Below are 12,152 nucleotides of genomic sequence, written 5' to 3' on the forward strand. Positions count from 1 at the left end.
CTCCAGGCTTTGAGGTATGGGCTGGAGGTAAGCGGCACTCAAGCACTGGGCTTTGCCAGAGCTGAACTACTTGCATCTCAGTTCTGACTTGGGCCAGGGTTTTCACATGACCAGACTCCCTGATCCATTTGTGGAAAGGAAGAAGTGCTGGGAGACCAGGTAGGCCCATGGAAGAGCTTCTGGCACATAAAGCTCCCTTGCCAACAAAGTCATAACTATGATTAAGTTACAGTTACGATGGCTTGTAACAGAACTCTTCAGGTCCTCCTCTTCCACCGAACAAGGACTGTGGAGCTTTCGATGGCTAAGAGCCCCGTTCTTTACCTTATTGTCCTGCGAGTGGCATGGAGCTCTCCAGGTGTGATCTCCAGGATATGAGCAGTGGTGCTGAGAAAGGACAGCATCTGCCACTCCTCCAGGCAATGTGGCCACCTAACCTACTGGATGGAGAAACTGCGCACACGGTTGTAGGGCCCAGAGCAATCCTGCATTCTCCACTCCCTCCCGCCCTGAGCATCTGGCTGCGGCTGGCACAGGCAGCAAAGCCGAGATGAACGCTGCCTGCCAAATACATTCAGCTGCTTGCTGCGACACATCCAACCATTCTGCCGCAGATGGGCTGGTAAGCCCCTCTCCTAATTTCTCCCTTTACTCTCAGGCTGCTCCAACCACATGTGCTCCCCCATTCATCAGCTGGGCTCTCTCCAGCCGTGCTGAAACTGTCGCAAGACACTTCATGCGTTTGTGCCCCACCCAGGGTTGGGGCCTCTGGTGCTGTAAGCTGCTCCTGGTGTCCCGGCACATGACCTGGTAGACCTCCTTGGAGACACGGGGAGCCTGCTGTGCAGCCGTGAGAGCAGGACAGCTTTGGAAGGTCAAGGAGAGACCATTTTAAAGATTCCATACATCAAAGTTGGAACAGATTGTAAGATTAATCCCTCACCAAAGTTTCAGCCACACTAGTACTAAACCTTTTCTAATTTTTACTTGAATGGATTATCCGGGATGAGATGCAATACATGATATTTTGGTGTCAATACTTTCTCGGGGAAAGAGTCAAGGGAGTGATGGATTTGTTGTTTTACTTTTCTAAGCTGACTCCTAATGGGAAGCTGGTTTCAGTGCAGTGCCCCCAGATGCAAAGGGACGTACACAAAACTCCCAGAAACCTGCTGCGCCCCGATGACCAGCTTTCCCACCCGCTTGTGCTTTCGCCCCCGGCCCCGCTCTAGTGGACGCACCTTCCCACGCCTGCTCTGACAAGACCCCGTGACCCTCTTTTAACTTTCTCCTTCTCCTAACAACTCGTACAAAGTAAGGAGCAGAAATAATTATGCGTAAAACTATCTGGGCCATTCAGTTAGGCGCGTACCTGCTGGGAGGGTACGTGGCACACCACAGCCCTCCGTTCCTCCTTCCTCTCCCCACCTGCCGCCCCTTCCGCGCTGCGGGCAAGCGGAGCCGGCCTCCGCCCCGCAGAGCTCGCCACGCCGGCGCGCGACCCGTCGGGAAAGCACCTCGGGCTCGGGAGGCGAGCCTGCCTGCCGACGGCGAGGACGTCGGCACCGGCGCGGGCACGCGGAAACGGTGAGCAGACAACGCGGAAACGCAGCGGGAAAGAGCGAAATGCATGCGAAAGAAGAAGAGCGGTTGGGGAACTTCGGGAGGCGCGACGGGGGCCAGAGCCGGCAGCAGCAGCGCAAGGGGCTACCGGGGCCAGGCCCGAGGGGGAGGGCGCCAGGCCCCGAGCCGGGCGGCAGAGGGGGGGGCGGCAGGTGCCGGCTCTGCGCGGGCGCCGCCGCCAGGCCGCCGCGGGGGCGGGTCCCCGCCCCGCCCCGCCGCGCTCCGGCCCCGCCCCTCCGCGCTCCGGCCCCGCCCCGCCCCGCGCAGCGCAGCGCCCCCCGCGGCCCGCGCGCCGCCGGCCGAGGCGGCGGGGCCAGGCCGCGCCCCCGGCGCGTCACGGCGGGGCGGGCGGCGCGGGGCGGGGCGCGGCGGGCGGCGCGGGCCCGGGCCGTGGCCGTGGCCGTGGCGTCGCGTCCCGCCGCCGCGGAGGAGCCGGGCGATGGTGGGGATCCCCGGAGCCTGCCAGTGTAAGAGCCGCGGCGCGGAGGCGCGGGGGAGCCGCGGCGCCGCCCCGCCCGCTCCGCGCCGCTCCCGGCCGAGCGCGAGCAGCTGCCGCGGGCGGAGCGCGGCGCCGCCGGGGCCGCCTCGCCGAGCTGGGCCGGGCCGGGCCGCCGGGGCCGCGCGGGGGCGCCGCGGGGGGGGCGCCGCCGCCGGCGGGTCGCGGCGCTGCCGGGGCGCGGGGGGCCGGGGCGCTGCCGGGGCCGGCGGCGCGGGCGGGGATGCTGCGCCGTCGCCGGCTCTCCGAGGTGCGCGCACACACGCACACACACATTTATATTTAACTTATTTTTAGCGTGCGGTTTGTCGCCATCAGAGGATGCGGCTCGGTGATACCGGCTCGCGGTGCCCCTGCCCCGCGGCGCGGCCGGCTGTGCCAGCGGAGCCGCCTGCGCCGTCGCGCCGCGCCGGGCACCTGCTCGGGGAACTGATCCCGCTTAAAAATAGCCTGGCGGGGGGAGACCTGCTCTCTTGATTTATTTTTTTAATCCGGATCGAGTTTCCTGATCCAGGTCAGAGGAGGGCTGCGGGCTCTGGGGATTGTCACCGCGCCGCTGGGCAGCGTCTCCTGGCGCAACGCTGTGCGCTCCGGCGTCGCCGCACCGGCGCTGCCAACTTTCTGTCGACATGGAGGGAGCTGAGCGGGCTCGGACACGCTTTCGCGTACAGTTCGAAGCACCGGTTTTAGGACGGCTTTTGTTTGTGCGCCCGGAGACGCTGCGGGCCTCCCTGCTGGCACGTTTGCGTCTGTCTGTCTCTGCTGTCGGGCCAGCGAGGTGCGGTTAGACGAAGCAGGACCAGCGCCGCGCGTGCTGGACGGGGGCAAGCGGTGCGTGTGTCGCTGCGTTCCCTCTTACAGCGCGCTCGGTTTGGGACCGGGAAGGTGATTAACTGCAGTTCTGTTTTCATTATTTTCTCAAAACAGGAGGTTTATTTCTAGAAGAGCTGCACTCTCTTTGGAAGCAGTGAGGTTGGCAGGCGTGCAGGGAAGTGCATTACTGCTGCCAAGGAGCTGAATAGATGTTTAGCACGTGCCTGTAACTGCACGAACCTCCCGATCGTTCTTCCATCCATTCTCGTGTGCCGCGTCTGTCTGTCTATAGAGAACCCGGCGTGCTGAGAATGGCTTTGGAGCCGGACCGGGCTGAGCGACAAGGTGCCACCACAGTGAGGTGACACTGCGTGATGTCCTTGAGCGCCTGTCTGATGGGGCGTGTGGTCCGTTTACGCAAGGGCTCGGCCATGTCCTCCATGCGCCTTTCTTGAAGAGCTTTAGTTCGGTGAAGCAGGACAACCAGTAAATGTGTGTCCTAAAGCTCAGAGGCTGTGAGGGAATTTTAAAACAAAGCGTGGTTGATCAGAGGGAAGCAACATAAAGACAGATGCCAGCGTTAATGTGGAGATTGCCCTGAAAGCTATGTTCCCAATAAGAAGGAATTGCCAAGTGATGGAAATTGCAGAGGGTGGGTGAATACTTCATCATTGCTGCTTGGTGCAAAACATGCGGAGATGCTGTGAGAGCGAGGCTGTGACGCCTTTAAAGCAGTTACGAGTATTGGTATGCCAAAGCATGCAGACTTAAAACACCCAGTGGTAAACCTGGCTGCTGCAGGAAGAGGAAGAGGAGGCTGCAGCGAGGAAGCCGTGTTAACATGAAAACGGGGATCCGGAAACCTGGTATCTGATTCACGCGCTCCAAAGCTGGTTGCGAGGGAGGGCTCTTCGTTTTGACTCCGTCCTGAAGAAAGATCTCACAGGAGGAACTTGGGTGAGATATCTGCTTTAACCTAAGTGGCCAAAAGGTAGACCTCTGTGTCTGAACTCCTTTCTCCAAGCTCCCCTTACAGTCACAGCGGAGAAGCAGGCACTTGGAGGGCGATTCATCTCACCTATCTTAGATACCTCTCTTTGGAGGAGATGAAGTACACTCCAGAGGTGTCTTTCTTTTTTCATTGACTGCAAGGGGAGTCGAGGGTAACTGGCCCAGACTACGGCAACTATGAGTTAGATGAAGCAAATCCCACCCAGTTTGTCTGTCTGTCTGTGGTACCGCTCAACTTTATATGCAGAGACGGATAAGGTTAGATTGAGCTCTGGGAGGAGGGACAGTCCTTTAAAATCCTGCTTAAAAACAATTAAAGCTAAGGGGAAGAGTGATCTTATATTCAGAGCTGTAGCTTCAGAAGGGAGGTGTGAAACCAGTCCCTGTCTCTGCCATGGCACCTTTCTGGACCCTTGGGCAAGGTGGTTGAGTTTTTTTCTGGATTGTGGCTGAAACATGTATAAATGCAAATACAGGTGTTCTGTTTTGCAGTATAAACCATGTCTGTTAGGGCTTTTAATCTGCATCTGTCTGGCAGAACAGGGTAAGGAAGTGATGACACGTGACCTTATGCCAGCAGGTGTGGCAGGGCCGCAACCTCCAGCACAACGGTGACCAGCATCTGGCACGGGGTGGAGGGGATGCTTCAGATGACTCAGCTGCAGCTTGAGCATCATTTTTAATGCAGCTTTAATATGCCTATGGCTCAGCTTTCCTTTGGTAAAGTGCTAATGATAATACTGATGAGCTGTACAGCTGTTCCGTAAGGATAAGCACATGAATACGTGTTATAGCCTTCAGCAGCTTTACGGATAGAGAGAGAGCAGGTAGCAATATTGTGTTAGTGCCGGTTGTTGTTATCACCCGAATGCTAGCACAAAGCTTCACTCATGTTCTTGTCAGTGGGCCTAGCGTCTGTCCAGGAACATTGTTGGATTTTGTCTCTGGTCTCTAGAAAGTCAATAATCAGGCATAGACTCATAACTTTCATAAGCACAAATTATATGATTGACTTGGTTATCTGCCCAGTGATTCCCACTGTATTATGAACAGAGTTACTGGCTACGCTGGGAGGTTGCTTGATTGCTATGGGAATGTACTGCAGAGAAATACTTCAATGTTTACTGTGAAACTAATGGTCCAGAAAGGAAGGAGAAATGTGGGACTGCTTTGAAACTTGGGGGTGTTCCATATTAGTATAAGGCACACGCTAACTCCCTTATGAACATGCCTTTCTTGCATGAATATTTCCAATGTGCAGAAATCCAAATTGATCTTTGAGGGACATGATTTTTATATGCTGTAAATTGACTGGTTTAAGACGTTCCTCTTCCCTTGAACCAGTGTTAGAGTGCAGTAAACTGACTCAGAGCAAAGAAAAAGTGTTGCTTGATTTGCAGCTTCTCTGAGCATGGGATGGAAAACGGCATATATTTCAGGTAGAGCTCATGGATTTGACTCACTTAGAAGGAGGACTGCAGTGGAGTGCGTGAGCTGAGCATGGTTTCCGTCGGGCTGAGCTGCCAAGGCTACACAAACCTCCAGATTTTACAATAAACCACTGACATGGCAGAGGGAAGAAGGGCTGCTCTCGCTTTGCTTTTCCTGGCACAGATCAGAGGTAAACGCTTTGACTTGAAAGAGGCAGCCGTAAAACTAGGGCAAATGAGAAGCCAACCTGTCTCCTGCTCTGATATAAAAAGTCATGGAGCCAGTGCCCGAACCCAGACGAGTGATTTACCTGGGACTCTTCCAAGTAAAGTAAACCATCTTCCTGAAGGCACTTGTCCCTACTTCTTATCAATGAGTGTCCGGGAGAGAAGACTTTTCTGGTGCCACTGTTGCCTTCCCACTTGCCCCTGTTGTACCCCATGCACACACCCAGGTTTGACTGAACTCTTAAGACATTGCTGGATGCCTTTTTGGTTGTCTCTGTGGACTTTAAGATAATCAACCCTGACTTTACAGTTCAGCTAAAACTTTCTTTGCTCTGTTTCATGCTCTTCTAGAGAGAGAAAAGCATTAACTTCAACTGGTAATAACTTATCTGATGATTGGACTTTGTCGAAATGCGCATGTATGTTTACCTCAAAGATGTGCTTTGTAATCTTGGTATAATTTAAGGGATCAGACTACTCAGGCAGGGATTTTTTCCAATGTAGATTTATCTTGAAATTTAAGATACAATTTGATAATAGCTTTCAACCTTGGGTTGCAAGGATATTTTCAGAAAATAAATAGCATGCTGCTTCCTTAACTTTGGATCCACAGATGACACTTTGAAGTTTTTTGGAATATTATGAAATTCTCTCATTTAAATTACAAGTATGGTTTTGAGTGAAGAGTGTAACATTAACCATTTTTTTCTGTGAATATCTTAAAATAACCACTTGAATACTTGGTGAGTGCTTGGAGGAGTACTACTGCCTTTCTCAAAGTGGACTCAGTGGAAAGGCCAGTTTGTTAGCACAAATACCTGCTTCTCCCTGCACTAGATTTATCGTCATTTCTTTTCTCCTTCGGCTCTCTGGGGAGTTGGCCTATCACTTCCTAATAGTGGACCTAGCTGCTGTAAGCAGCACGTTCCTCCAAATGTATCACCTGGGACACTTCCACCTTTTGTATGTGTATGTTCCTTGCCATTTCAGACGCATTTAACATCACACGGCGGAGAAGGAATTGCTCCTGCTCAGCTGGTGGGTAACTCTGTAGCGTGGTGCCTGCTGCGTCTTTGACCTCCCTGCAACCAGCTGCCGTGGCTGCGATGGGTGGAAAGATTCACCCCAGGGCTCGCGACTCTCGTGCAGACTCTCCTGAAGACTGCGGGAGTCTGTTATCCCGTATCATTATTGCTGCTGCGACATGATTCTTTGTGATCATAGCAGTGGGCAGCGTTGCCCTCATGCCTTAGGATGTGCTTGGTACTTTCTGGGGTGCCTGGGTGTAACGGTGTCCAGCTTCCCCTGCTGAGATTTGGCTGCTTCTGCACCGAGGGTCCGAAGCCCAGCTCTAGTGCGGCACTGCTGCATAACCTTGCCTTAGACCGCTGAGAAAGAGCGGGGAGAAGGTCTGGAGAGGTTGAAATCCCAGGCAGGGATCCATTCGTAGCTCAAGGATTCAAGAAGGAAAAGAAATAAAACGGGAAGGTGTAAAATCCTAAAGGAAGGAAAAGAAGGAGGCTGGTCAGGCTGGTGGGTCTGGCCAGGGACTTGTGAGGAACTGTGGGGTCGAGCAGCAGTTGGCGTCCGCAGGGCTGAGCTGGGGCAGGCGGTGCCAGGCAGCGTGGAAGAGCCGCCCGGGGTACCCGTGATGGGTGACATTCCCGCTGCCGGCCTGGCCAGCGCGGCCTCTTTGCCACCTTGTCGGGAGCGGAGAGCACCCACACGTGGGCTAACAGCTCGCTACGCCCAGGCTCGCGCGCGTGCTTGGAAGCCAGCAAATGTCTGCGTGATGCGGGTGAGTTGTGCATGTGCTGCCGGCAGAGTCTCTTTGCGTCTGGTAAAGGTGCCTGAGACCAGCGGTGCGGTGTGATGGGCTGTGCCTGTAGGGGCTGTGCCTGTAGGGGCTGCGATGGGGGTGCACGCCTGTAGGGGCTGCGATGGGGTGCGCCTGTAGCGTCAGCTCCCGCCGGACCCAGCGCAGCAGCGGGAGGCGTGGGCAGAGCCCGGGATGCTCCTGCCCTCCAGGCCCAGCACGGTCAGCGCCTTCAGCCCGCTCTCGTCCTCGCCGCCCGGCCGGACGCTGCTTGGGGAGGGCTCTCGCCGCCGCAGTGCCGAGCTCCGCGACAGCCGCTGGGAGCCCAGCCGGGCCCTGGCCCCGCCGGCACCGGGAAATAGGGTCTGTGCAACCTTCCCTGGACCTCAGGCGACGGGAGAAGGAGCAGGGCTGCTCCCGCCCTTCTGGGCTGGCTGGGCTCGCTGCAGCCTGCCCTATCCTCGATGCCCTTTGCACAAGTCCTGAGAGCTGTGGGGATGCTTCGTGGGTGTATTCTTGGGAACGAATCTTTAACGGAGTCCTGCTTTAGCAGCAAACTAACTTAACACTTCTTCAAAGGATACAGGACATCTCACTGTGTCTAGGTGCAGATAAAAGCAGTTTGTTTGCTTTACCTAATGGCAGGTAATTGCATGTGTCTGGATGTTAAAACACAAAGAAGTCAAATGGCCCCACAGTTCCTCCCTGCTCCTGCTCAAGCTCTTTTGCATTAAAACGCCCAGTCTAGCAGATCTGCGGGCAGGAGTCTTCCCTCCTCCTCACTGATTAAGTTTGGTGGGGACCAAGAAGCCACTGATAAATTGTGACTGTAAAGCATTGAACTCTGAGGGGAGATGAAAAAAATCTTCCAAGCGTTTGCCTCCCTGGCAGTTTATACGTGGGTCGGTACTTGGGTTTATCTCGTGACATCATTGGGATCTCTGACATTGCTAGCTTAGAAACAATAACTCCCCTTATCCATCGTCATGTTTTTCTAATTAAAGACAAAGCTTGGTAAATATTTTTTAAATGATTGAATTTCCCAAGTATGGAAAACACATGTTGGGAGTCAGGCTTGCTGAAGCCAGCGTGCCTTTTCCCATCGCGTCCCTTTGAGCGTGTGAGTGCAAATGCAGATTTAGAGCTGTGGGTGACAGGTTTATCTGGCATGATTGGCAAGGATTTATAAACCAGGAGGGGATTTACTTAGCTCTTACTGCCTCCTCTTCCCCCGTGCCTTCCTCCCCCACCCCAACCCCAGTCTCAGAAATAGGAAATTGGGATCACATTAAACCCTAATTGGTTTGGCTCCAGCAATAGTTCAGTGGCTGCCAAATAGTTAATTTATTGTGTGAGAGTTTGGCCATGTGTTGAGAGGCAAATTTGCTTTAAGCGGAGGATCTTTGTAAACTGTGCACCCATTCGTTTGCCGCTTGCAGCGGTGCTTGGGGAGGCGCGGGAGGCACGCGCAGCGGGGCAGGAGCTGCTCTCCACGGCAGTCAGGGCACCGCGGCGCGGGGGGACCGAGGGGCCGCTGCGTCCCGGCCGCATGTGCGGCGCAGGGCGGTCGTTTCTCCTTCCCTTCTCCCCATCAGAAATAGTTTTGGAAACAGCCGAATAAAAGAACTTAAAGTGGGTTCGGCTGGACTTCACAGTGGGCGTTTGGAAGCTGCTGGAGAAGATGTGGGAGGCCCTCAAGAAAATGAATGCATCTGTTTTGGAGATAACAGCAGGCCTGGGCTGTCACCTCGCCGTGGGGCCAGGTGGGGAGTCTCCGAGGGCGGTGAGATTTCTGCTCCCGTGTGCTGTGAGGAGGGGCACGTTGGGGAGCCCTGTCGCCGTTGGGGAGCCCTGTCGCCGGCTGGCTTGTGTAGCCCTCAGAAGCCCCCTTTGCTCCTTCCCGGCGCCGTGGCCCAGCTCTCCACGGGGTTGCTTGGGCCGAGGACTATGCTGCATGTTAGATTTGTTGTTGCAAGCTGGTTTCTGTGGGGTTGGAGGCACCTGGTCACGTTTGGCTCCTCCTGTGAAGTTTTAGGGGAGTTGTGCTCCGGCAGAGGATCTTGCAGGGGCTTTAACTGTGAACAGTCCTCATTCAGGCTATCGTCTTCACGTTCACCATCGCTTGAACAGGAGTTATTTGGATCAAAAAGGACATTGCAGCCAGAGTAAAAGCTTCTAACTCCTAGCGTGGCTCTGGCCTTGGAAAAATGATTTGAAAAAGGCTGCAGAAGGAATAAATCCATGGCTGTAACATTTTCTTTCATTTCTCACTGAGTTAAATAACAAACTTCATGTTCGGGAGCTGCTTCCAGCTCTGAGGCAGCAGAATTATTGCTGCAGTGCTCAGCGGCACCCTTTCTGAGTCAGCTGCTATTTCCATTGTGAACTTGATACCTGAAGGCTCAATATTGTGACCCTTTAATTTTCAGCTGCTAAAGTGTACCATGCACGTCGGCTAAAAGGGAAGAGCTCAAAGGGGAATTTGAAATAGTTATGCTGTAGGAGCAGCGTGTTTCTTCAGCTAGTTCTTAAGTGCTGAGTGTTCAGGAGAAATTGATAGGTAGTAGTAGTGCACCCTTAGCAATACTTTTCCTTCTGCAACTCTTGCTTCCTGGGATGTAATAAAATCCATTAAGTTATATTTATGATCTGTGGCCAAATATAGTAATAGTTTGATTTGGGTAATTGTGGCTGTTCTACTAATAATTGGAATTCTGCAGACTTCCAGGCATACTACAAAAGCAAGACGGTGCATTTGGTAGGGTACGCTGCTGTCCTGGCCAAATGTTAAGCAGTGTTTCAGCAGAGTTAGAGAGCCATGACCTCGCAGAAAGGATTAGCTCAGGCTGAGCCTCTTTGTAGGAAGGCTGCTCCTGCCCGCGGCTGCCACGTGCTCTTCTGACACAGACTGACACGTTCAGGATGGGCTGCCCTGAATTTGCCGGTTTTAGGTGCTAGCAGGTTTAGGCAGCAGAAAGTGCTTTATGGAGACAAATTGGACAGGTATTAAGCGAACAATGATGATTTGTTTTAAAGAGCATCTTTTCATCCTGAGGTCTGAAAGCAGGTTAAACTTTTATTAAGGAGCCACTCCCCACTTCTCCATCTTCTGCTTCGTTTGAAATGCAGCCATTTCTAGGGTGAACTAATGTAATTACTTGAAAGTACACAGCATTTCCACCACTTTTGGCAGGAAGTAAAGGGGAACACTGTACTCAGTTGCAGGACAAAATAGAAATCAGCAATTGGGATTTTTCTCAAAGAGCAGATCTGTCTTCTGTGCCATTAAGTCCAAGTTGGATGGAAGCCTTATGCCCATTTTCCTTTTGCGATTTAAGCATGGTGTTCTTTAGAACACAGCCCATGTTTATATGAAGATTTAAAGTAGCAAATTCTAGCCAGGAATTCTTTCTAGCTCTTTGCTGTCTTTCTGCTGTTTGCTTCCTTGTTTGCATTACAGATGCTAATGGATCACCTTCTCATGGTGAGTAGTGATACAGGTCGGACATTACGCTGTGCTAAGAAACTCTGTCATCTCCAGGAAAGTTCTTTCCGATGTATATTCCCACTCTTGGACCTGCACAGATCAGGAGGCAATGAAAAACCTTCTAGCCTAACCAGAGATCACTTATCTCAGCTTAAACCCTCACCTCGTTTGAACCTGGACACATGCTTGAGGGTGTATCAATGCTTTTGATGTGGTTGATGTGTACACAAGCTGATGCATCCAGATTTCTAGTTTTATTAGCTAAAAAAAACCCCAAACCCAAAAAACTAGCTACACCTAAGATGATCTTGGCTGAAAAATACATCTGTGGTTCATCCTGCTCCCATTGCAATGGGGATGTAGTCTTCCGGTGAATATCTGTTCCTGGATATAGAGACCTCCACTGGCACTGTCACAATTTCTCGTAGCTCCATCTTCCAGACTTTCTATGTATTCCTCACTTCCTTCTCCCTCCCCCTTTGTACCTGGAAGTTGCATTACACTTGATAGCCTCCTGCTTGATGTTTAACCCTTCATTTGTCATGTGGACCACTGCTGACTGCCTGTGCACAGCCAGGCTCCTGGCAGCTCAGCCAAGGCTGGTTTCCCATGTGCAGTTCCCTGCCTGGAGCCTGTTTCATGTTTCCAGCCAGCCAGATACAGAGGACTGAAAGTCATGCCGGAGCTCCAGGGATGTAAGCGTTCCCATGTTGTCTCAGTCAGAGCGGCACAGTGATGCTGCTTGCTGTGCCAGGACCAGATCCATGTGTCACTTGACTGTACTGCAAGGCCAGTGGCCACAATCAGAGGTCCAGTGACGTGGCCCCAGGTAGCCTTGCTGTGTGTCCTTCATCATGACCCGCAGTGTGGAGCTGCCCCCTTCCCAGCACCAAACCTTCTGCTGAGAGAGAGAGTGAGTGGAGGTCCTGAGGATGGATTCTGGAAAAAAAAGTATGACTAATCTGCAGCAACCATGGAGCAAACTGATTCAGCAGACCTGGGAGAGTGGCCCTGGGACCTTCGCAGAGACGAAGCAGTTCAAGGCTGTGGGACGGAGAAGCGCAGAGGCAGGCACACATCCCTACCCCAGTCTCTGCTCTCATCCAAGTTCGCTATTGCTGTGTGGGAAAGGAGAGCTGTGCGCCAGAGGGAAGGATTTCTTACTTTTTGGCAAGTATAATTGCAGTTAAAAGGATAGTATCATCTTCAGGTATCTCCAGCATTGGATAGAGGTGGAAAATGTGCATT

The 12,152-nt window shown here is 53.1% G+C and overlaps 1 protein-coding gene across 5 annotated transcripts in view; it reads left to right on the plus strand.

Moving 5' to 3' along the window:
- The first annotated feature begins 2,001 nt into the window (after positions 1-2,001).
- CBFA2T2 (CBFA2/RUNX1 partner transcriptional co-repressor 2) overlaps positions 2,002-12,152 on the plus strand; it is a 73,396-nt gene continuing 63,245 nt past the window's right edge. For 3 of the 5 annotated variants that reach the window (XM_067307489.1, XM_067307491.1, XM_067307490.1), the window contains exon 1: positions 2,064-2,090. Coding sequence is in view for 2 of the 5 variants with exons in the window: in XM_067307487.1 (XP_067163588.1) it covers positions 2,063-2,090 (28 nt within the window). In the remaining 3 variants the exon portion in view is untranslated. Of the gene's footprint in view, positions 2,091-12,152 lie in introns of all 5 variants that reach the window. The other 2 variants (XM_067307487.1, XM_067307488.1) reach the window with 1 other exon arrangement.

Source organism: Apteryx mantelli, chromosome 18 (genome assembly GCF_036417845.1).
Source record: "Apteryx mantelli isolate bAptMan1 chromosome 18, bAptMan1.hap1, whole genome shotgun sequence".
NCBI classification, from domain to species: domain Eukaryota; kingdom Metazoa; phylum Chordata; class Aves; order Apterygiformes; family Apterygidae; genus Apteryx; species Apteryx mantelli.